Below are 27073 nucleotides of genomic sequence, written 5' to 3'. Positions count from 1 at the left end.
ACACATGCTGCCACCAGCCAACATCCATTTACTGTCCAACTTCAAACTCACAGAACCAAGTTTTCGGCTTCCTCATTTATTCATTCAACTGCTGTTTTCTGGAACAACCTTCTGTCATACGTATTTCCTGAAAATTACAGTCTACAGAAGTTCAAGTCCAATGTCAACAAATATCTTCTTTTGTCTTCTCAACCTCCAACCCAAGCATGATACTAAGTACTATAGGTTCTAATACCTCTCGTGTTTGGGGTTTACGTAAAAAAAACCCTGCCAAACCCTTTGTATCATCTGCAAACATGGGCATTAGGCCTGATATACCTTCATCAATATCATTGATAAATACACAAAACAATGGGCCCAGCCCCAAACCCTGGGGGATTCTGCTAATAACATTAGTCCACGTAGAGCAGTGTTCATTGATTACCACTCTCTGTCTTCTCCCACTCAACCATCCTTTTATCCATCGCAGTAATCTGCCCTTAATGCAATACGCTCCAATTTGTACAGCAGTCTTCCATAGGCAATAGTATCAAAAGCTTTCGTGAAATCCAAGTATATGATATCAACATTATTTTTTGCATCCAGTTCCGTTGTGACCACTTTGTAGTATCCAATCAAATTGGTCAGACAAGTCTTCCTCTTAACAAACCCATGCTGTGTCTGAACTATTACTGCTGTCTTGTCTAGGTGATCCTGAATCACCTCTTTAACCAGTGACTCCATTATTTTCCCCTGGAACAAAAGTTAAACTAACAGGTCTATAATTATTTGTGCCCTTTGAACCCCCTTTGTGAATTAGGGATACATTTGCACATCTCCAGTCCATAGAGACCTCCCCTGACTCTAAGGATGCACTCGTAATTATGGCTAAGGGTTTGCTTACTTCCCTTGCTGCCTCCTTCATTATAACTGGATAGATTTCATCTTCCCCAGGTGCCTTTTTTTGGTTTAACTCCAATAGTTTCTTCTGCACTTTGCTCTCATTTATTACAAATCACTTATCTCCCTGTTAGAGTCTGATAAACTTCTGGCATTACCCTCCTTGAATAACTTCTTATGTGTGAATGTAGATGCAACATACTCATTCAGTTTATCAGCTACTTGAGCAGGATCATCAATAGTCAAACCATCTATGTTAAGTGGTCCAATCTGATTCATCCCCTTCCTTCTAGAATTTACATAAGTAAAGAACTCTTTGCTGTTTTTCTTTGTGTCCTTTGTTAACGATTTCTTGTAATCTGCCTTTGCCTGCCTAACCTCCTTTGTGACTTCATTACAGACTAGCTTATTTCTGCCATAGGCTTCTGGGTTGCCTGATAATTTATATGCATGGTAGATATAAGATAATCTGTAATCAAGTAACAAAGTAGGTTAGGCAAAAAGAGGCAGATTACAAGAAATCTTTGATAAAGAACACAAAGAAAAACAGTAAAAAATTCTTTGCTTATATAAACACTAGAAGGACGGGGATGAATCAGGTTGGTCTACTTGATGGTTCTACTGTTGATGATTCTGCTCAGATAGCTGACAAACTCAACGAGTATTTTGCACCTACATTCACAAATGAGGAATTCTGTAGGGAAGTGGAGGACAGAAGCATATTAAATTCTAAAGGGGAGCTTAATTATTTTGTAATAAGTGACAGAAAAGTGGAGGAGAAATTTTTGAAGCTAAACATAAGAAAGGCCCTGGGGTGGATGAGCCCCAGATGCCTTTCTTATAATTATAAGTGTATCCGTGAACTCGGGGGAGGTCCCCACAGCCTGGAGTTGTGCAAATGTATCTCCAATTTGTGAAGGGGGATCAGAGGGTGAATAATGGAGTCACTGATTAAGGGAGCATTGCAGGATCATCTAGATAAGACTACGGTAATAATTGAGACACAACATAGGTTCGTTAAAGGGAAGTCTTGTCTGACCAATTTGATTGGATAATATGATGTGGTCACAAAGGAACCTAATGCAAAAATTTATTTTTATATCATATAGCACGATAGTTGTATTCCTAGAAACCTTCGTGCAATATAAACAACAGGCCCTATGGAAAAAATAGGGTTAGGTGCCGACCACCCAAGATTGAACACACATTTGTAACCAAAACATTACCAAACACAATAAATTATCATAATAAAATACTTATGTATTTTATTACAACTATCATGTAATGAAATATTGCTAATGCTTTTGCTTCTATAGTAAGCAAACTTGTTTTTTGTTTGATTTTCTATCCAAACAGATGACAGCCGTTCCATCTCTTCCAATTCTTTGTGTCTTAATCTAATGGATTTTAATTACACTTTGAGTTGTTCCTGCTATGAAACTTGTTTTTATTTTCTCTGCATACTTTGTAATTCTTGGCGTTGCCTCATTTAGGTCTTTAGCACGTGCAATATCACATGGTCTTTCATTTCGCTCAAAGCGTTTCACAATTTCATATCTTTTCTCTATCGACAGTGGCGGACTGGCAATAAGCCTTACCAGGGAAACCCGGGTGGGCCGGAGGCCGGTGTGATTTTGGCCATAAACCATAGTATGAGGCCACTATAAATTTTCCCGGGTGAGAATTTTTGACACAGTCCGCCTCTGTTTATCGATATTGCTTTTGTTTTTCTCTCTGAATCTGCAGTGTCTTCCTTTTCCAGGACGCTTCCTTTTCACACCTTTTACGTATTTTACTCATTTTTAGGGAATAAAGCACAATTACAAAACGAGGAGGCACGCTTGATACACATAAACAAAGCTGAGCGCGTGTAGCAACTGAATAAACAACACCATAAAGGCAGAGGTACACTATTAACACCTCACATTTTACTAAAGCACATTTCTGGGGGTTACTACCATAAAACAATAAAAACAATTTCCAGTTGCGTTTCTGCTAGTGGAATCTGTTATAAACTGGTAGTAAACGCGATCTAATTGCATTTGCGATTATACCAATAGCTGGAATTTTGTTGGTTTTTACGTTATTATGGTGAAATGTGTTTCCCCTTCACTGATATAAAAAACATAAATACATTTTCAGAATCTTCTCTTCATTCCTATCGTGTTGCGTTTGGTTGGGGTGATTCTGCGTTCGAATGCTATTTCTTGTAAACACAAAGGCGAATCGTGCATAAGCGAATTCGGTTCGTGTTATATAAGATATCGATTCCCTATTTATAAATCGTGTATGATCGAATTCGTGTAGTGTAAACACGTGTTATACGAGGACTGACTGTACTTGGATTTCTGGAAATATTTTGATACGGTTGCACATAGAAGACTACTGTACAAATTGGAGCAGTATGGCAGTAAGGGCAACTTGCTACAATGGATAATAGGGTAGTTGAGTGGGAGAAGACAGAGTGGTAATCAATGGATGCTGCTGTTCATGGACTAATGTTATTAGTGGTGTCCCTCGGGGTTCAGTGTTGGGCCCAATGTTGTTTTGTATATTTATCAATAATACTGATGAAAGTATATCAGGCTTAATGTCCAAGTTTGCAGATGATACAAAGGTTGGCAGGGTTGTTAATAGCAGCAATGACAGTATGCGGCTGCGTACTGTCATTGCTGCGCTTGCACTTGTCAATGTTAAACTGAAGTTTAACAGTGACAAGTGCAAAGTACTGCATAAGGGTAGCAGTAATATGGACCAACTGTGTGGTACATTCAGGGTGGTGGAAATTAAAGAAGCCTGTTGGTAACTGTGCAGTCAGATATGAAATTTTCTGAGCAGTGCAGATAAGCTGCCAGAATAGGTCATGGGGTCTTGTCAATGACATACAGGAATTTTGCAAGCAGGGATAAGGAGATGATTATTCCCTTGTATAAGGAAATGGTCAGGCTACACCTTGAGTACTGCACACAGGTCTTGAAGCCTCATTTTAGGAAGGATGTAGAGTTGCTAGAACGAGTACAGAGAAAGGCATAAAGACTGGTGAAGAGAACAAAGGGGTGCTCTTATGAAGCAAGGCTTAAGTTCTGAAAACTGCACCTTCTGGTTACTAGGCACCTGCAAGGTGATCTGTTTGAGGTGTATAAAGCTTTGAATGGATTGAGCAGGCTCAATGCTGATGGGATTCTTCCTCTTGCTTAGATTATACACCTGAGGGGGCGTAGATTCAAACTGCGGAAAGACAGTTGTAGAACAGATGTGCATAAGTTTGACTTTAGCCAGCGGTTAGTTGATTGCTAGAACAAACTTCCATCTGTTGTTGTGGAAGTTGATAGCGTAAATAAATTCAAGGCAAAACTAGACAAACATTTGGAATGAATGGATCAGTGAAATGGGAAGGTTTTTTTTTTTTTGGCTGATGCTGTATAAGCTTGCTTTCTTGCATAATGTGGCACTACTAATGTTAATGCAAAAGCTTGCCTTCTTGCATCATATGACTCTACTAATACTGATGCTAACTTGAATTTATGTCTCCTCATATGTCTAGTCTCAGCAATGGAAGAATCCCATTAACATTCAGCTTACTCAATCCAATCAAGGGTTTAAAAACACCTCGATCTGACATTCCCGCAAGTGCCTTCTCTCGAGATGCTGCAGTTAACAGAATAGAAGCCTTTTTAAGTAACAGCACCCTTTTGTTCCCTTTGCCAACAACAGTTTATCTAACTGCCTTTCTATGCACCCAATTCAACAGATCTACATCCTTCCTAAAGTGAGGCCTCCAGACCTGTATACAGTACTCAATATGCAGCCTAACAATGGCCTTATTCAAAAACGAAATCACTACCTTATCCCTGCTAGCAAATTTCTGTATATCATTGATAAAAACTGATAAGCTGTCCTGGCAGTATGTCTGAACTGATCAGAGAATTTCATTACAATTAGTAGAGCCATACAATGCAAGAAAGCAAGCTTATGAAGAATCAGTCAAAAAAAAAAAAAAAAGAAAAAAACACTCCCATTTCACCCTTGAAAACTAAATTTTCTAACGTTTCCTTTTTATGGATAAAAAGGGAAAGTTAGTAATTACAAACCGATATTTTTGAAGAAATTACTTCCATTTTCTTCTGTTTGAGCAAGGTTCACATAAAGAAAGTATCATGTACAGAAGGTGTGACTGTATTAGCATTAGCATTAGCATTAGTAGAGGCATTTGATGCAAGAAAGCAAGCTTATGCAGCATCAGCCAAAAAAAAAATAATAATAAAAATAAAAATAAAAAAAAAAGAAACCACTTCCACTTCACCCCTCTGTTCGTTCAAAATACCTGTCCAGCTGAGCCTTAAACTTATTTAGGCTATCAACTTCCATGACAAGGGATGGAAATCTGTTCCACCAACCAACCACCCGATGGCTAAAGGCAAATTTCCGCACGTCTATCCTACATCTGTCTTTCCTCAATTTGAATTTATGCCCTCTCAGGTGATTATTCTGAGCAAGAGGAAGAATCCCATCAGCACTGAGCATGCTCAAACCATTCAAGGCTTTATACACCTCTATCAGATCACCTCGCTGGTGCCTAGTCTCCAGACACTGTAATTTGCAAAACTTAAGCCTTTCTTCGTAAGAGCACCCCTTTGTTCCATTCACTAATCTTGTTGCCCTTCTCTGTACTCGTTCCAGCAGCACTACATCCTTCTTGAAATGAGGCCTCCAGACCTGTATACAGTACTCTAGGTGTGGCCTGACCATTGCCTTATACAATGGAATAATCACCTCCTTATCCCTGCTGGAAAAATTCCTGTATATCATTGACAATACTCCATGAGCTACTCTTGCAGCCCGTCTGCACTCTCAGAGAACTTCATATCTGCCTGCACAATCACCCCCAAGTCCCTTTCATTCTCTACCACTGTCAGTGTAGTACCACAGAGTTGATACGTTGCTCTGGGGTTGCTGTTTCTCATGTGTAGTACTTTACATTTGTCAATGTTAAACTTCATTTGCCACCTCTCAGCCCATCTGCTCAACCTTTCCAGATCCTGTTGCAGCAGCATAGTGTCAGTAGTGTTCTTGACAACCCTGCCAACCTTTGTGTCATCTGCAAACTTGGACATTAAGCTTGATATACCATCATCAATATCATTTATAAATACAGAAAACAATAATGGACCCAACACTGAGCCCTGAGGGACTCCACTAATAACATTAGTCCACGATGAGCAGTGTCCATTGATTACCACTCTCTGTCTTCTCCCCCTCAACCACCCCTTTATCCATAGCAGCAATTTGCCTCCAATGTCACACTGCTCCAATTTGTGTAGCAGTCTTCCATGTGCAACAGTATCAAAAGCCTTTCTAAGATCCAAGTATATAATATCAAAGTTATTCCCTGCATCCAGTTCTTTTGTGACTGCATCATAGTATCCAATCAAGTTGGTCAGGCAAGACTTCCCCTTAACAAAACCATGCTGTGTCTGAGCTATAACTGAAGTCTTGTCTAAATGATCCTGCAGTGCTTCTTTAACCAGTGCCTCCATTAATTTTCCTGGAACAGAAGTTAAGCTCACAGGTCTATAATTACTTGTGTCAGCCTTTGATCCCCTTTGTGAATTGGGGTCACATTTGCACATTTCCAGTCTATGGGTACCTACCCTGAGTCCAAGGAAGCTCTCATAATTATGGCTAAGGGTTTGCTTACTTCCTTTGCTGCCTCCTTTAATATAACTGGATAGATCCCATCCACCCCGGGTGCCTTTCTTGTGTTTATCTTCAACAGTTTCTCCTCCACTTTACTCCCAGTTATTTCAAGATTCTGTAGCTTACTGCTAGAGTTGAATACACCTCTGGCATTCCCCTTGCTGAATAACTCCTCATGTGTGAATGTCGATGCAAAATATTCATTTAGTTTGTTAGCTACCTGAGCAGGATCATCAACAGTTGACCCATCAATATCAAGTGGACCAATCTGATTCATCCCCTTCCTTCTAGAATTTACATAAGTAAAGAACTCTTTGCTGTTTTTCTTTGCATCCCTTGCCAAGGATTTCTCGTAATCTGCCTTCGCCTGCCTAACCTCCTTTGTAACTTGGCTGCATATCAACTTGTACCTATCATAGGCTTCTGTGTCATGTGTTAATTTGTAAGTATCCCATGCATTTTTCTTCTCTGCCATATGCCTCATTAGTTCATCTGACATCCATTTTGGCCTAAACCTTGAACAATATTTCTTAGTTGGTATGTAAAGCCTAGTAGCTTCCAAGATAAGTTCTTTGAATGCTTCCCATTTTGAATTTGCTGTTGGTAACATCATCAGTTGGTCCCACTGTATAGAATTTAAATACTGTCTCAGTCCATCGTAGTCACCTTTACGGAAGCAATAACCCTTCCCTTTACCCCTAATGGTAGTTACCTCTTTCAGTAAATCCCACTTCAGCACACTGTGATCACTGCCACCTAGTGGTTCATTTATCTGCAGATTCTTAATGCATGAAGAATCACTGCTGATAATCAAATCAAGAGTATTACTCCCTCTAGTTGCCTCCCGAACATGCTGATGTAGAAAACAATCATCCAATAAATCCACAAAAGCCCTGCTAGTGCGTGAGTAACCAGCCCCCAAATTCCAGTCAATATCTGGGAAATTAAAATCTCCCATTATAAGACTCTCTGATTTACTGGCCCACTCTATTTCCCTGTACAGTTCCTTATTATACTCATCAGAGTCATTAGGCCTATAGCACACTCCTACTCTCAATTTTGATCTCCCAATGCTTGTGTCACACCAAACTGACTCAACACTGCACTGTCCAGCGATGTCGACTGGCTTCACTTCCTTGGTTTTTATGTATTTCTTAACTAATAGCATAACCCCTCCCCCCTTCCTATCCTGTCTATCCTTTCTGTAGACGTTGTACTCCCCAAATTGCAGTTCTGCATCCCTTATATCTGTGTGACACCACGTCTCTGATATCCCAACAATATCTGACTTTGATGTTTTGAGCAATACCTCAAATTCATCAAATTTATTTACTAAACTCCTAGCATTGATGTACACGCAAGTATACCTGCACCTGTTTCTATTCTTAGCTACCCTAACACAACCCATGTGTTTACTTGTACCGCAATGGCTCCCAGCAGTCTCTGAAATACCATGCATCTTGTTTTTCAGGCTTCTGCTCATTCTAATAGAAGCAGTGCAAGAATCTCTTTCACCTCTGCCAGTGGCTACTGTCAATCTATTGGTCTTTGTCTCGCCCCAAGCTAGCAGTTTTCCGACCCACCTAACACTGCCTCGATAGCATCAGCAAATATTCTTGCACCCTTTCTATTTAAGTGTATCCCATCCCTGTAGAAGCAATCTCTCCTGTTAACAAGTACAGTCCAGGCTGAAAAAAATTCTGCCCATTGAGCCTTGCACAATCTTTCCAGGGCCGAATTGATCGACAAGGCTCTCATCATATACTCCCTCCTATCGTGTCTGGGCAGAATTGCAGACACTTTCAAATTCAACCCTAATTCTCGGCTTTTGTTCAACAGTGACCTGTACTTGTTAAGTAATTCTGCCGGTCTCCTACTCTTAATATTATTAGTGCCAAATAATATCCTTCTTGAATTGAGGCCTCCAGACCTGTATACAGTACTCTAGGTGTGGCCTGACCATTGCCTTATACAAGGGAATAATCACCTCCTTATCCCTGCTAGAAAAATTCCTATATATCATTGACAATACACCATGAGCTACTCTTGCAGCCCATCTGCACTGCTCAGAGAACTTCATATCTGCCTGCACAACCACCCCCAGGTCCCTTTCATTCTCTACCACTGTCAGTGTAGTACCACAGAGTTGATACATTGCTCTGGGGTTGCTGTTTCCCATGTGTAGTACTTTACATTTGTCAATGTTAAACTTCATTTGCCACCTCTCAGCCCATCTGTTCAACCTTTCCAGATCCTGTTGCAGCAGCATAGTGTCAGTAGTGTCCTTGACAACCCTGCCTACCTTTGTATCGTCTGCAAACTTTGACATTAAGCTTGATATACCATCATCAATATCATTTATGAATACAGAAAACAATAATGGACCCAACACTGAGCCCTGAGGGACTCCACTAATAACATTAGTCCACGTTGAGCAGTGTCCATTGATTACCACTCTCTGTCTTCTCCCCCTCAGCCACCCCTTTATCCACAGCAGCAATTTGCCTCCAATGTCACACTGCTCCAATTTGTGTAGCAGTCTTCCATGTGCAACAGTATCAAAAGCCTTTCTAAGATCCAAGTATATAATATCAAAGTTATTCCCTGCATCCAGTACCTTTGTGACTGCATCATAGTATCCAATCAAATTGGTCAGGCAAGACTTCCCCTTAACAAAACCATGCTGTGTCCGAGCTATAACTGAAGTCTTGTCTAAATGATCCTGCAGTGCTTCTTTAGCTAGTGCCTATTAATTTTCCTGGAACAGAAGTTAAACTCACAGGTCTATAATTACTTGTGTCAGCCTTTGATCCTCCTTTGTGAATTGGGGTCACATTTGCACATCTCCAGTACATGGGTAACTCACCTGAGTCCAAGGAAGCTCTCATAATTATGACTAAGGGTTTGCTTACTTCCTTTGCTGCCTCCTTTAATATAACGGGATAGATCCCATCCATCCCAGGTCCCTTTCTTGTGTTTATCTTCAACAATTTCCCCTCCACTTTACTCTCAGTTATTACAAGATTCTCTAGCTTACTGCTAAAGTTGAATACACCTCTGGCATTCTCCTCACTGAGTAACTCCTCATGTGTGAATGGCGATGCAAAATATTCATTTAGTTTGTTAGCTACCTGAGCAGGATCATCAACAGTTGACCCATCGATATCAAGTGGTCCAATCTGATTCATCCCATTCCTTCCAGTGTTTACATAAGTAAAGAACTCTTTGCTGTTTTTCTTTGCATCACTTGCCAAAGATTTCTCGTAATCTGCCTTCGCCTGCCTAACCTCCTTTGTAACTTGGTTACAGATCAACTTGTATCTATCATAGGCTTCTGTGTCACGTGATAATCTGTATGTATCCCATGCATGTTTCTTCTCTGCCATATGTCTCATTAGTTCATCTGACATCCATTTAGGCCTAAACCTTGAACAATATTTCTTAGTTGGTATGTAAAGCCTAGTAGCTTCCAAGATAAATTCTTTGAATGCTTCCATTTTGAATTTGCTGTTGGTAACGTCATCAGTTGGTCCCACTGTATAGAATTTAAATACTGTCTCAGTTCATCGCAGTCACCTTTACGAAAGCAATAACCTTTCCCTTTACCCCTAATGGTAGTTACCTCTTTGAGTAAATCCCACTTCAGCACACTGTGATCGCTGCCACCTAGTGGTTCATTTATCTGCAGATTCTTAATGCATGAAGAATCACTGCTGATAATCAAATCAAGAGTATTCCTCCCTCTAGTTGCCTCCCGAACATGCTGATGAAGAAAACAATCTTCCAATAAATCCACAAAAGCCTTGCTAGTGTGTGAGTGACCAGCCCCTAAATTCCAGTCAATATCTGGGAAATTAAAATCCCCCATTATAAGACTCTCTGATTTACTGGCCCACTCTATTTCCCTGTACAGTTGCTTATTATATTCATCAGAGTCATTAGGCCTATAGCACACTTCTACTCTCAATTTTGATCTCCCAATGCTTAGGTCACACCAAACTGACTCGACACTGCACTATCCAGCGATGTCGACTGGCTTCACTTCCTTGGATTTTATGTATTTCTTAACTAATAGCATAACCCCGCCTCCCTTCCTGTCCTGTCTATCCCTTCTGTAGACAGTGTTCTTCCCAAATTCCAGTTCTGCATTCCTTATATCTGTGTGACACCATGATTCTGAAATCCCAACAATATCTGCCTTTGATGTTTTCAGCAATACCTCAAATTCATCAAATTTATTTACTAAACTCGTAGCATTGGTGTACACGTAAGTATACATGCAACTGTTCTTTTTCTTAGCTACCCTAACACAACCTATGTGTTTACTTGTACCGCAATGACTCCAGGCAGTCTCTGAAATATCCTGCATCTTATTTTCCAGGCTGCTGCTCATTCCAATAGAAACAGTGCAAGAATCACTTTCACCTCTCCCAATGGCTACTGTTAGTCTATTTTTCCTTGTATCCCCCCAATCTAGCAGTTTTCCAACTCGCCTATCACTGCCTCGATAGCATCAGCATATATTCTTGCACCCTTTCTATTTAAGTGTATCCCATCCGTGTAGAAGCAGTCTCTCCTGTTAACAAGTACAGACCAGACTGAAAAAAATTCTACCCCTTCAGCCTTGCACAATCCTTCCAGGGCCGAATTGATAGACAAGGCTCTCATCATACACTCCCTCCTATCGTGTCTGGGCAGAATTGCAGACACTTTCAAATTCAACCCTATTTCACGGCTTATTTTCAACAGTGACCTGTACTTGTTAAGCAATTCTGCCGGTCTCCTACTCTTGATATCATTAGTGCCAACGTGTACAACTATATCATCTTTTGTGCCCTTAAAAGATGATATCTGCTCTACAACGTCATCAACCTTTGCCCCTGGCAGACATACCCTGGTCCTGTTCCACCTATCCTTTTTACAAAGCATGTTCCCCGTTTCCCTGACAATAGAGTCACCAACAACTACTAGTTCCTTTGGGACCAGTGCATTCTGCCTTGGGGACTGCCACTGTGTTGCATTATGACCAAGTGCAAGCTCTGGCGTTGATGTGGGCAGCTGAGAGCTTGATGGGCCCCTCAATTTAGTTCCTTCGAGGGCATCCACCCTGTCCTTCAAGCTCTCATATAGGCCCATAAGAACGCTGAGTTGTTGCCTGATTTCCTTACACTCCTTGCATCGCGCACACACAAAGACATCCCCCATGGACATGTCTGTCTTTTCTGTACGTCTTTTCTCTCTCTTGACACTCTTGCTGGAAACTGATAACAAGCACTCAAGACATTCCTGATAGGCACTCCAAATCCTCCAGATATTCCATGAAAATTCCACTGCAAATGTTTTGACGATTCATAATTCAATGTTTCAATAATATTTTTTAAATTGATACGTCACTAATGTTTTATAAAAAAAATCTACATATTCTTTCTACCCAAGAGTCATACATTGTTCTGTTTACTACAGAAAGCAATAAACTTTAGTTTTTCAAAAGACATGTTGCTAGATGGATATTTACAATGTAGAATAGTACCTTCCCTAAAATTTCATTATTTCTACCTGCATCAGGCCCTACAATACATATATTCAAGTACTAATATTTTAAATGTTCTCAGTTGTCTACTGCTGTCATGAATTGTAACCTCTGTACTTTCTTATCCAAAGTTTCCAGTTTCAAAAAAATAAATGAATAAATTCTGGAAAGAAGAACAAAATTCAATGATGTATAGAAATCAGAAAATAAATTCATTGCAAATATTCTTTCCCTGATATTAAATATAGTATTTTAATTATCAATATTGATTCCTCACATAGGTATCAATCCAGCTGACCTTTCTTACATTGAATTTCCTCCTATTTCCTCCAGGAAGCAACTTCTTCCCATAATTAGCAATAATTGGATAAAAGAAATCTTCCTATAATCCAGTCTATAACTCTTTCACTTCCACTTAAATTTAAATTTATGTAGGAAAAAAATAAACATATAATCATGATTTTTAAAGAGTCATTTACTTTGTGGGAGTTATCCATCAAGATTAATTCAAATTACTTACTCTTTACACAATGATAAATACTTTACTGTTCAGCAATACATTACAACAGCTTTACTGGAGCCTTGTACACTTGCAAACTAATTTAAAGCTTGGTAATAACAAATATACCTACCCAAAGAGACTTATGATGTATTAAAAGTCTCCAACTCAGTGCCTAACTTCTTAACTAATTGGTTAAAATTACATGAAACTCGCACACATTCATTATCTAACTCTCTTACTGAATAAGTCTTTCCAAAGTATAATTAATGTCTTTGATAAGAGAGTTAGATAATGAACAAGTACAAGTTTCATGTTATTTTAACCAATTAAAGGTTAAAATTATCTCTACCATTGTTTCTGATGAAAGTTTTTGCTAAATTTTCTAATTAAAATGCCTCTATGATTTTCCTTTTGATGAAATGTTTTTCCCTTCCCTAATATTTAGAAGTTATTCTCTTTATAGGTATGTTTAAATTCGATTGTATGCACTGCTAATTCTGATTTACTTGTATATTCTTTCTAACCATGTTTTATATATTCACATATACAAGTTTCCCACATGCGCCCTACCTTACTGATATATATCTTCATGCAATTACATATATTCTGATAAATTAAATATTTTCTTTCAATTGAGGTGTCAGGTCATTTAAATGATTTCCCAAATTCTTTATGGATTTAAGAACTACTTTTAGAAGTAGTTTTTTCCTTTGTCCTTTTCTATTTCAGTCAATGATATCTCATAATTAGCCCACACTGACATTATTATAATATACTATAAATTATATTTAATTCTGATTTGCTAATCATAAAAACTTACCTCCCATCCTCTCTCTGAGAGATCAGAATCACCACCAATTTTCCCCAACACATTGCATATACTTTCACCATGCTATGAATGAAAACCAGAATTACAAAACTTAAAAAAAAAAATCTCATTAAAACTGAATAAATTGAATATTCTAATTTGCTAAAATACATCTTTTATATGTAGTAGAACCTAATACTGTACAACTTTATTGGTAGTAAAGTGCAAGATTTTAAACTACAGCACTATGTTTGCGTTCAACTGTTTCTTTTGTGAATTTTGTGTTCTGAATCCAATGATCGGATTGATTTTTCTTTAGTGTCAATATTTTAATGAAATTGAAGATCTTATGTTTATGCAATATTTATATATATATATTATATAAGTGTATACAGTACTGTGATATACAAGAGCCTGTAGTATTCAGATAATAAAGCTTTTTTATGTTTTTTAATTTTTTATTTTTATTTTATTATTATTATTTTTTTTGTAGTTGCTAGGGCTACCAAATGAAAGTGTAAGTTATCTACAGACTTGTTCTGCTATATTTGTGCATATTATATAGGTCTGAAGAAAGTGAAGAATTCATAGCATTAAAGACATTCAAAAAATGCCACTTATTGGCTTAATAATGCACACATTTTGTAGAAGTAGTAATTATTAATATTTTCAACTACAGAATACTTGTTTATTGAAATAGGCAAGATTCCCCCACCCTATCCTTCAGCTGTTGGATAACGAATTGTAAATGGTTGAATGAATGTTGAAGAAATGATTATAATAAAAAATATTAAATTTTAAATAACTGAAATAATCAATTTAAAGTGGGAAAGAATCTTTTCATGACTGTCAAAGTTTTCTTTCATATGTGTCTTATTTTCTTGATTTCACATACTGTTTTAAAATGCAATTCTTCAAGGGTTTCATGCAATGAAAATTATGATATACTGTAATTATTTATTTTATTTAAGTTCTTCTAGTTTCTTATGGGAATAAGAAGAATTGCTTTGTTTAACTTCAAAATCTACTAACTGGCTATTTATTGGAGCATCATAAAATTTAAGCTAGATTTTGATAAATGCACCTTTAAATAGCCACTGTAATACTCCTTCATAATCCACTGTGAAGAATTTCACAATGTGAGATGTTATAATAATGATGCTTAACATTCAACTTCAGGTTGTCTTAAAATTCAACCATATAGTAATGATGCAAAGGCACTAAACAATATCAGTGTCATAGTTTGAATTTTACACAGTTTGTGGTGGTAGTGAACTGAGAATAATTGACAGCAGATTTCTCTAATGGAAAGTGTTATTTATTCAAAGTATAATAGGAAGACAACCATTGTGAAGCAATTCATAATTTGAGAAGTTATGATAATGATGCCTAAAGTATAAACTTCAGTTTGTCTTAAAATTTGCTGTAATAATGATACAATTGCACTAAAAAATGTCATAACCACTGTAATTTTATTTACCATTAGCATTTTAGCATTAGTAGAGGCATATGATGCAAGAAAGAAAGCTTATACAGCATCAGCCAAAAAAAAAAAACAAAAAAACCACTGCCATTTCACCCCTACGTTCGTTCGAAATACCTGTCCAGCTGAGCCTTAAATTTATTTAGGCTATCAACTTCCACAACAAGGGATGGAAGTCTGTTCCATCAACCAACTACTCGCTGGCTAAAGGCAAACTTCCACACATCTGTCTTTCCTCAATTTGAATTTATGCCCTCTCAGGTGATTATTCTGAGCAAGAGGAAGAATCCCATCAGCATTGAGCATGCTCAAACCATTCAAGGTTTTATACCCCTCTATTAGATCACCTCGTCGGTGCCTAGTCTCCAGACACTGTAATTTGCAAAACTTTAAGCCTTTCTTCGTAAGAGCAACCCTTTGTTCCATTCACTAATCTTGTTGCCCTTCTCTGTACTCATTCCAGCAGCTCTACATCCTTCTTGAAATGAGGCCTCCAGACCTGTATACAGCACTCAAGGTGTGGCCAGACCATTGCCTTATACAAAGGAATAATCACCTCCTTATCGCTGCTAGAAAAATTCCTGTATATCATTGACAAGACACCATGAGCCACACTTGCAGCCCGTCTGCACTGCTCAGAAAACTTCATATCTGCCTGCACGATTACTCCCAGGTCCTTTTCATTCTCTATCACTGTCAGTGTAGTACCACAGAGTTGATACGTTGCTCTGAGGTTAGTGTTTCCCATATGTAGTACTTTACATCTGTCAATGTTAAACTTCATTTGCCACCTCTCAGCCCATCTGCTCAACCTTTCCAGATCCTGTTGCAGCAGCATAGCGTCAGTAGTGTCCTTAACAACCCTGCCAACCTTTGTATCGTCTGCATACTTGGACATTAAGCTTGATATACCATCATCAATATCATTTATAAATACAGAAAACAACAATGGACCCAACACTGAACCCTGAGGGACTCCACTAATAACATTGGTCTATGATGAGCAGTGTCCATTGATTACCACTCTCTGTCTTCTCCCCTTCAACCACCCCTTTATCCATAGTAGCAATTTGCCTCCAATGCCACACTGCTCCAATTTGTGCAGCAGTCTTCCATGTGCAATAGTATCAAAAGCCTTTCTAAGATCCAAATATATAATATTAAAGTTATTAACTACATCCAGTTCTTTTGTGACTGCATCATAATATCCAATCAAGTTGGTCAGGCAAGACTTTCCCTTAACAAAAACATGCTGTGTCTGAGCTATAACTGAAGTCTTGTCTAGATGATCCTGAAGTGCTTCTTTAACCAGTGCCTCCATTAATTTTCCGGGAACAGAAGTTAAACTAACAGGTCTATAATTACTTGTGTCAGCCTTTGATCCTCCTTTGTGAATTGAGGTCACATTTGCACATCTCCAATCTATGGGTACCTCCCCTGAGTCCAAAGAAGCTCTCATAATTATGGCTAAGGGTTTGCTTACTTCATTTGCTGCCTCCTTTAATATAACTGGATAGATCTCATCCACTCCAGGTGTCTTTTTTATGTTTATCCTCAAAATTTCTCCTCCACGTTCCTCTCAGTTATTACAAAATCATCTAGTTCACTGCCAGAGTTTACTTCACCACTGGCATGCACCTTCCTGAATAACTCCTCATGTGTGAATGTAGATGCAAAATACTCATTTAGTTTGTTAGCCACCTGAGCACGATCATCAACAGTTGAACCATCAATATCCAGTGGACCAATCTGATTCATCCCTTTCCTTCTAGAGTTTACATAGGTAAAGAACTCTTTACTGTTTTTTTTGCATTCTTTGCCAAGTATTTCTCATAATCTGCCTTTGCCTGCCTAATCTCCTTTGTGATTTGGTTACAGACCAGCTTATATCTATCATAGGCATCAATGTCCCCCATTAATTTATATGTAACCAATGCATTTTCTTTCTCTGCCATATGTCTCATTAGTTCATTTGACATCCATTTAGGCCTAAACCTTGAACAATATTTCTTAGTTGGTATGTAAATCCTAGTAGCTTCCAAGATAAGTTCTTTGAATGCTTCTCATTTTGAATTTGCTGTTGGTAACATCTTCAGTTGGTCCCACTGTATAGAATTTGAATACTGTCTCAGACCATCGTAGTCGCCTTAACAAAAGCAAAAACCCTTCCCTTTAACCCTGATGGTAGTTACCTCTTTGCGTAAATCCCACTTCAGCTGTGATCACTGCCGCTGAGTGGTTCCCTTATCTGCAGATTCTTAATGCATGAAGAATCACTACTGATAATCAGATCAAGAGTATTACTCCATCTAGTTGTCTCCCGAACATGCTGATATAGAAAACAATCATCCAATAAATCTACAAAAGCCTTGCTAGTGTGTGAGTGACCAACCCACAAATTCCAGTCAATAACTGGTAAATTAAAATCCCCCATTTTAAGACTCTCTGATTTACTGGCCCACTCTATTTCCTTGTACAGTTTCTTATTATACTCAGAGTCATTAGGCTTATAGCACACTCCTACTCTCAATTTTGATCTCACAATGCTTATGTCACACCAAACTGACTCAACACTGCACTGTCCAGCGATGTAAACTAGTTTCACTTCCTTGGATTTTATGTGTTTCTTAACTAATAGCATAACCCCTCCTCCCTTCCTATCCTGTCTATTCTTTCTGTACACATTGTACTCTCCAAATTCCAGTTCTGCATTCCTTATATCCGTTTGACACCACATCTGTGATATCCCAACAATATCTTCCTTTGATGCTTTGAGCAATACCTCAAATTCATCAAATTTATTTACCAAACTCCTAGCATTGGTGTACACGCAAGTATACATGCACCTGTTCCTATTCTTAGCTATCCTAACACAACCCATGTGTTTATTTGTATCGCAATGCCTCCCAGCAGTCTCTGAAATACCCTGCATCTTGTTTTCCAGGCTGCTGCTCATTCCAATAGAAACAGTGCAAGAATCACTTTCACCTCTGCCAGTAGCTACTGTTAATCTATTAGTCCTTGTATCCCTCCCCAAGCTAGCAGTTTTCCGACCCACCTAACACTGCCTCGATAGCATCAGCAAATATTCTTGCACCCTTTCTCTTTAAGTGTATCCCATCCCTGTAGAAAGCCTCTTCTGTTAACAAGTGCAGACCAGGCTGAAAAAAATTCTACCCCTTGAGCCTTGCACAATCTTTCCAGGGCTGAATTGATCGACTAGGCTCTCATCATATACTCTCTCCTATCTTTCTGGGCAGAATTGCAGACACTTTCAAATTCAACCCTAATTCACGGCTTTTTTTCAACAGTGACCTGTACTTGTTAAGTAATTCCGTTGGTCTCCTACTCTTAATATCACTAGTGCCAGCGTGTACAACAATATCACCTTTTGTGCCCTTAAAAGATGATATTTGAAAAAAGTCATAGTATTCTTATTTAATAAAGAAAAGGAAACACTTTCCTTAGTTTTAATGGTGAAAATAAAAACAATATTGATTTGTAAATTATGTAAATAATAGTAGTAAAGGAAGAATGTGATGCAAGAAAGCAAACTTATGCAGCGTCAGCCAAAAAAAAAAAAAAAAAAAAAAAAAACGATTTCACACATCTATTACCTTTAGAAGTTTGTCCAGTTCCTCCTTGAATTTATTCAAGCAATCAACTTCCATAACAGATAGATGTTTGTTCCAGCAATCAACTACCTGCTAGCTAAAAGCAAATTTCCACACATCTATTCTACAACTGACTGCACACAATTACTCCCAGGTCTTTTTCAATTTCTTTTTCAATTTCTACCACAATTTCAATCTCTTGGGTTAGTTCTACCCATATATAGTACTTTGCATTTGTCAATGTTAAACTTCAGTTGCCACTTCTCAGCTCATCTGCCCAACTTTTATAGATCCTATTGCAGTAGCAAACTGCCATTACTGTCATTAACAACTCTGCCAACCTTTGTATCATCTGCATACTTGGACATTAAGCATGATATACCTTCATCAATATCCTTGACAAATATACAAAACAACAGTGGGACCAACACCGAACCCTCTGTGGGACTCCACTAATAACACTAGTCCACAAAGAGCAGCATCCATTGATTACCACTCTCTATCTTCTCTCACTCAACCACCTTTTTATCCATTGTAGCAACTTTCCCTTAATACCATACTGCTCCAATTTGTACAGTAATCTTCCATATGCAACAGTGTCAAAAGCTTTTCTGAAAATCAAGTACAGGTAGCCCTTGATTTATGTTGGGATTAGGTTCTCGGGGGGACAGGCGCAAATGGAATCGGCACAAATGGAACCCTTTATATAATGGAGTCAATCGGAAAACACGGGGTTAGGTTCCAGACACCAAAAATTTTAACTACCATTTTGCATCAATTGTTTTATTTTATTAGCATTCTTCATAGTTGTAATAATAGTCAATGGAGGCATATTCATAGCCCTACACACATTAGGGCGGCTTTCACCAGGTTCCATCCTCCAAATATTGCACTAGGATTCAATGAACTTCTTTTACCAGACATGTCATCTCTTTATTCTATTAAATTAAAAACTTTATAACATGACTGGCAAAAACTGCACACAGGTATCACTATTATTATTTTTTAATTTATTAATAACACAATTAATAAAAAATGTTAGAATAATAAATTGACAACACATGTAAATAGCGTAAACAACAACCAACTGAATGGTTCACTGCATGGACCTTTACGACCTGCATCCACGAGTGGTTACTTTGAGGGCGGGAATCCTTCTCGTCTCTGATATGGATGCACTAATTGCTGATTGCCTCAAATTGTCATAAATCACGTGAACAGTGCATAGCACAGCGCAGTATGATGCCGATAAATTTTGTATGATGATTTTAAACTTTTAATTTATTAAAAAAAAAGGCTTTGTGGTTAGTGATGGGTGCTATTGCGAATTGGCGCAAATCGGACCAACAAAAAACGAGGGCTATCTGTATAGGATATCAAAATTATTTTTTGCATCCAGTTCCTTTGTAACTACATCATAGTATCCAATCAGATTTGTCAGACAAGACTTTCCTTTAACAAATCCATGGTGTGTCTGAATTATTACTGAAGTCTTGTCTAGATGATCCTGCATTCTTCTTTAACCAGTGACTCAATTACTTTCCCTGGAACAAAAGTTAAACAAACAGGGCTGTAATTACTCGTTTCACCCTTTGATCCCCCTTTGTGAATTGCGGATACATTTGCACATCTCCAGTCCATGGGGGATTTCCCCTGAGTCCAAGGATGCTCTCATAATTATGGCTAAGGGTTTGCTTACTTCCTTAGTAATGCAACCACAGGAAAGTTTCTCCATACATTACATTCCAAAAGTTATGCTAAATTAACGTAACTTTTAGCTGTCAGTTGCAGTTAAGAGTTAGTTGATAGTTAATAGTCACAGAGTTTAATATCAGCATACTATCCAATCATATAATACTATGAATTCAACAGAAATTGGGAAGCTGTGGAAAATATTTCTGTGAATATATCTAATTTACAGTTGTGACCACTACAGTTATCTATTTATTTAGGTTTTGAATGTGATGCTTGAGAAAGTTTGCCAAAGTGACACATTGGAATTGGAGTAGTGGCAGCATTGCTTCAAAATTTCATCAGAATATTGTATAACACCGTAACAAATTTTCAAAAAAAGTCTGTTTATCTACATTTCTTGGCATTTCTTTATGAATCTGGGTATGCTGATTCTGAACATGATCTCAGTTTTTACAAATCAGCTTTCAACAAATCAATTTTCAATCAACTTGGCAACTAGTTTTCTGTAACCTTTTCTCTTGATGTTACCAAGAAACCTATTCACTAAAAGGAGAAATGACTACCACTCATTTCACCCAGCATCAGTCATTTTGTCTTTAGTTCTTGTGTAGCCAACATATGCTTAACTTGTGAACAAATAAATAATCCACCTTTCACTTTTGCCTCAGACAATTTTGGATACATATATTGTATATACTCAAAGGTATCACCTTGAGGATCCAGTGCTTTAACAAGCTGTTTGACTAGTTCCAGCTTCATATGAAGTGCTGAAAGCAAGGCTATCTTGGAGCCTGGGCATTTTTTACTGTTATTATGTACCAGGCTGAAAACTCAATTCTGGCAAACCATTCTCATTCTCCTTTCCTACACTGCTAATCTAACTGTCCTGCTGTCCCACAGGCACAGAAATCAAAGAAGATCAGCAAAACCACCTTGCAAACCCTAGGGAACCTCAGCATCATGAACCGGCATCTCCGTAGCCAGGTGGGAAGGAGCAGCAGTGCATAGCACACGTTTCTTGATTAGATCGGGGTTCGAGCCCATCACCACCAAATACGGAGGATGCAGAAAGGTCAGAGAATGACCACCACATATCCTGGAGCAATATGGCCTTAGTTGCTAATGCTCCTAAAAACCAAATAACAACAGCATCATGAACTCCCTAGAGATATTCCATTTATACTGGTAATAGTTGATATTCTCTAATCCGTGCTTCATATTTCCACAGTATTCTTTAATATGAACAAAGTACTCAACAGGAATCAATGAATGTACCCATTATGAAGCAACACAGCTTTCAAACTTTTACTTGAAATGTATGAAAAGATAGCACTCTTCTGGATTGTAACTAATACCAATTTCTTCATACAAATTTACAAATCAAAACAATAGCATAGGAATTCTGCAACAGTACAACATGCATAAATGATATGATGCAATCATTTTAAATAAAAGCACTTCACCTGTGTAGGGTTTAGAATCTATTTATTACTAACAGAGTCTAACAATCGCACATTTTTTGTGATGTTTTTTTCCTCTGCTTCATCAGTGATTGTAATCCTGCAATTGTATCATCACAAAAAACACCAACATCTTTGTTCTTCTTTGCTCTGATGTAGCAACTACGTGAATATGGAATTGCGTTTTTCTTCTCTGTAGGCAGAATAAATGTTGGCAGAATTTGGCACACCAATGGTGCTGTTCTTAAAGTGCTGCTTGAAGGTCAAGAGCTTCTGCAAGTTAGAACAGAGCACTGGAGAATTTCTGAGGGCTCTACCCAGGATTTTCCAGCCTACAATTTCCCAGATGCTGATGAAGTCGAGAACAGCGGAGCACAGATTAAGTGCAACGTGAACTTCCTCGCATATGCCAAATACTTGATAGACTGGGGCGTATCTGAGATTTACACAGAGTCGTGATTTTGATGTTGTATAGGGTAGGTGAGCCCAATTGTTGTCCCATTTTAGGACCGAGAATTCTAGACTCCAGAGCGTCTTTAGACTGGACATAGGAGCAGCAGACCAAACTTTAATGCCATAACTGATGAATGAACTAAAGTAGTGGAGGAGAAATTTTCTGACTGTTTCCTTGTTGTGCGCTCTACAGAGATTGGGTTTCATACCCTAGAAAGCCTGTAATGCTCTTGAACGCAGTTGCTGAATTTCTTCCTTATACATTAGGTTTTCATCCATTACCACCCCTAAGAATTTTACGGAATGAGTGGCAACAAGAACATGCCCAGCAATGGAGGACTACAGAGAGGCTGATGGAGTGAGGCCAACTTGTTTAAGCCCAAAATAGGTAGCATATTCACAGAAAGGGAACAGATATTTCTTCAGGATAACAGACTTCAATAATTCCTTCGAATGGTCTGGTGAGGTGTCAGCAGGGCTTGAGAAGTAACATCGTCAGCATAGGCCATAAACACAGGTTCATTCATTAGCGGAATAAATATCACTGAAAACAGCAGTGCCAACAACGATCCATCTTTGGGTATACCGACTTCCACCTATTTTGTGATGCAGTTATTCCCTTGCTGGAAAATAAGGAACCTCTTGGTTAGAAGATTCCTGAAAAGCTTTGAGAAATTACCTGTGAAACTGAATTAGTTCTCTAGGAGGCACATAAGAGTCTTTACTCACACTGAATCAAAGGCAGCTTCAGATCCAGAAAAACAGCATGAAGAACAGCCTTGCTCTCAGGCTTGAAAGGTTTTCGAATTCAGAGCCAGTATGCATGTTATTGGTGATCTTTGTGAGAATGTGTAATGTGCATGCTGATAACTGAAAGAAAGTTGTAAGGGAAATTGTAACAGCCAAAAGTCAACAAGGCACCCAAATCTGATGGAATCTATCTATTAACCCTACAGCACTCACGAGAAGGATTGTTTGTAATCAGAGTGCACAGGGTCACTTTAATTCCATACACTACATTTGAAACAGCAGCGAAAAAAAAAAAAAAAATCAAAATTATTCAGTTTTTTGATGCCATCTTTATTCTCTATTTTTTAATGTCCCCTTTATTTCTAACTTTTCTGAACACAACTGGGTAAAATTGATTTTTATATTAAAAACACATTTTTAATTAATTTTTGAAATTAAAACTCCCTTTATACCTGTCAGCGAGTAAAGTGCAAATTAAAAAACCTGCACACTTCAATAAACGCATGCAACCAGGCACCAGCACATCAATAACAGTATTTCCCACGGCATGAAACACATAAACATTAAAAGTTTGATTCGAGATGACATTTCAAGAACATGAAGCCAGAGAGCATTGCTGATTGGAAGAAAGCATGTGTGAGTAAAGCCAACCTGCTATCAATAATTGTGACAGATGTCACCCTACATATATGTATAATTAGGTTTAACTTAATTCCTGAATTTTTCCTAATTGTGTGATAATTAAGTGCTTTCTGGAATTTTCAGTGGAGAAATCAAAGAAAACATTTTCACAAACAGCTATTAGAGTTTCAGCTGTGTGGATAGAGTAGATGAGGTGCATGAATTGGTGAAAAATTGCAACCAATTCAGGGGTAAAAAAGGTAATTAAACCTTTGGCTATAATAATAAGTGCATCCTTTGATTCAGCAGAAATTTCTGCAGACCAGAAGATTTGCAAATATGTCTTCTGCTCACCTTACCCTTCAGTTCAAAGGGTAAGGTGAGTAACTACAGACCAAAAACTTGACTTCTGTGTCAGAGAAAATAATATATTCAATAGTAAAGAAGCAATGAAAGATTACTTGACAGGAATGGCACTATAAGGCAATTACAGCATATATTTGTTAAGGAAAGATCATGTTTGACCAATCTGATAAGCTACAATGAGATCATCACAAATCAGAATGCAAAGAATTATTTTGACATTAAATACTTAGATTTCAGAAATGCTTCTGATACTGTTCCATACAAACAACTGGTGTATAAAGTGGAACAATGTAGCATTACGAGAAAGTTACTGTAAGAATAAAAGAATAGTTAAGTGGAAGAAGATGAAAGGTAGTTATAAATGTTCACTACTCTTCATGGACCAATGCTCTTTTTTGTTTGTCTGCTTGTTTTTGTTTTTACCTAATGCTGTATGGGCTTGCTTCATTGAATAATTTTGTCAACACTAATACTTCTATATAAGAATATAAATTCATGTTTAATTCATCTATATATGTTCTTATTGGTATCGTTATAATTTTTGTAACCAATATTAACATTGCACAATATCTTAAACACATATCCAGTAATAAGCAGCCTACACATGGTTTCTACCTATGGCCTAGACTGAATAAAATAACTTATTCTACACTCTTCACTTTTATTTAAAAAATATTGAAAAGAATGCTTACCCTTGTTAAATATATGGATCGAGGAATTATATGTATATTCATTAAATAGTACACTATACGACTTTGAATGTGACCTGCATCAAAACAAACAAAAGGATATCTATTAACATCTTAAAATGGTTTTTCTTATTTTAAAATAATATACTTTTTAATATGGATGGTTCATTTCAAGAAAGAAATCACTCTATTTACTTTACTTTTAAGAACATTGTAATTCCAGTAAAATTAATCTATCTACTTAACTTCATGCCTATGAACGAGAACCTTCTCTCCAGTATTGAATATTTTCATAAATGAATATTGCTGTTCCACTACTTCATCTAAAGATTGGTACACTGATTTATAATGTTCAATACGTTTTGCAAAATCCATCAAAGCTTGATCCTTGTTCACATCTTTGTAGTCTGGACCATTAATTTTGACTTCCTGCAGAGCAAAACTTAATAAAATCAAAATTTTCATACAGTACCTGCATGCATACATGCACACACATACACGCACATTTTTTAATGTTACAAAAAAATATAAGTATAAGGAAATTAATAAAAATAAAAAATAAAAAAAGGAAAAACAAAATATTTCCCCACTGTATATTTTTACCACAGCCACCATCAGTACATTAAGTTCAAAAAACAAAGAAATGATTTCTGGGTTAGCAACTTTAACAAACTTGGAATAATTATTACTATTATTATTATTTTTTTTTCTTTTTATGAAAGCTCCAAGCACCAAAGATACACAAGGAAGCTCACCAATAACATTATGAAGGTAAATTATTATGAAGTTGGGATCATATCTCAACAGTTATCATTTTATAATGACCTAGTTTAGAACTATTTCTACATAATGCTCTGTCCTAGGAACTAAATAAGAATGCAATACCAGGTGCCATTTTATTCAATAAAAAAGTACTTTTAATTATAAACCTGTAAACATGCAAGTGCAATTTTATTTTTTGCACTATTATTTTTTTCAATTTATATAGCTCACTGAAAGATAAATTACCATAATTAATAACTTCATAAAAATTTCTGATATAAAGGGAAAACTAGAATGTGCCTGAAGCACTAAAATATCTTGTGATGGCACTGACTACAACATGGGAAATATTTTTGTTCTATAGTCATATCTTTTCATCCTGATTTACTTACATGAGCACACAGATTTACTTATAGCACAGAAATTTTGAATATGCTTTTCATCTTCTTGATTTGTTATAGAGCTTGTAATGGCAGAGCATGCAAAACTGTTGAAACTACTACTTAAGGGGTAGAAAATATTTTCCCCTTCTAGTAGTATCATTAACATAAAACCAGATAGTTTTACAGTGTCCATTTTTCAAGACCTTCATTTCAACATTGAATGCAGTTACTCAAAATATCCAGGAAAACATTTAAATATTTTTTTTGGGGGGGGGGATCAATATATTTTTTAGAAGGTAGACAAATAAATGGCACACACACAAGTAGCAAAACTGCATATTCCAAGAATCCATCCTAATGGTTCAAAAAAAAAAACAAGATGGCATATAAGAATTATAGCATTTTAAACTACTATTATATAATATGTGATAGCATTATAGGATGACAAACAAATACATATTTCATTCCATCGACTCAGTTTGATTATTATGGTAGCAGTTGGTTTTATACTTTTTTTCCTACAGAAATATGCCAGAACAGTGTTGCAGAAATTAAAAATAAATAAATAAATAAAAAACCATATATTTAAATTTTTAAAAAAAATTATTTTAAATATGGATCCTCCCCCACAGGAAATGGGGGAGGATCCCTGCCCCTTTCATATGAGACACTTCCTCAGTACTCCAGAAGTTTATATTTTCTGATATAAAGATTACAAATACCGTAATATATATTTTCTGATTACAAATACTGTAATATATATATAAAATTATTTTTATTATGTGTAGAATGTAGTAGGAATATATCTATAATTTAACTAGTGCTAATAATGAAAATACCGTGTATCCTGGGAGCGATATATGTTGATTAAAGGGGGGAAGAAAGGAAAAGAAAAGTGTAACATTATAAACAGGAAGAAACAAAGTGCAAATTTTGAAAAAAACAAGATGCAAATTTTGAAAAGAACGACCAAGGTAGAAATAGTATTGCAGTATCTTTCATAATTTTTGTGTCTTCTTCAGAGGTCATCCACCCAAATTATGAAAAAGAACAGCAATACTCTTACTTCTGTTTCTGACATGTTCTGTATGTCAAAAAGCACGTGTAAGCAGCCACGTGGTAAAAACTAAAAATAATTTAGAATACAAATTTTGAATAAATAAATAAAATACAAGTTATGCAAAACTATTATGTGCCACTAAAGTATAACATACAGAACATGGATGACCTTACAGAAGTAAGCAGCCCGCTAAAAAAGTGAAGACAAAGGAAGGGAGTGTCCGAATGACAAGAACTTACCGCTACTGGACGGGTTGACAGAAAAGACAGAGCCGGAGGCTAACCAGTGTATATATGTGTAGAAACGCTAGCGGCGCCTAGC

The 27073-nt window shown here is 37.2% G+C and overlaps 1 protein-coding gene across 1 annotated transcript in view; it reads right to left on the bottom strand.

Moving 5' to 3' along the window:
• The window catches only part of LOC150090289 (6-phosphofructo-2-kinase/fructose-2,6-bisphosphatase-like), a 260154-nt gene that overhangs the window by 148712 nt on the left and 84369 nt on the right, over window positions 1–27073 (bottom strand). The window contains exons 6-8 of the mRNA XM_090369065.1: window positions 24795–24976; window positions 24551–24626; window positions 13429–13500 (exon numbers count right to left, since the gene is read on the bottom strand). Coding sequence (XP_090225191.1) covers window positions 13429–13500; window positions 24551–24626; window positions 24795–24976 — 330 coding nt within the window. The remainder of the gene's footprint in view (window positions 1–13428; window positions 13501–24550; window positions 24627–24794; window positions 24977–27073) is intronic.

Source organism: Mastigoproctus giganteus, chromosome 2 (assembly GCF_048544385.1).
Source record: "Mastigoproctus giganteus isolate SK-2022 chromosome 2, ASM4854438v1, whole genome shotgun sequence".
NCBI classification, from domain to species: Eukaryota; Metazoa; Arthropoda; class Arachnida; order Uropygi; family Thelyphonidae; genus Mastigoproctus; species Mastigoproctus giganteus.
The sequence above is the reverse complement of the archived record's forward strand: the minus strand, read 5'-3'. Positions and strand labels throughout refer to the sequence as shown.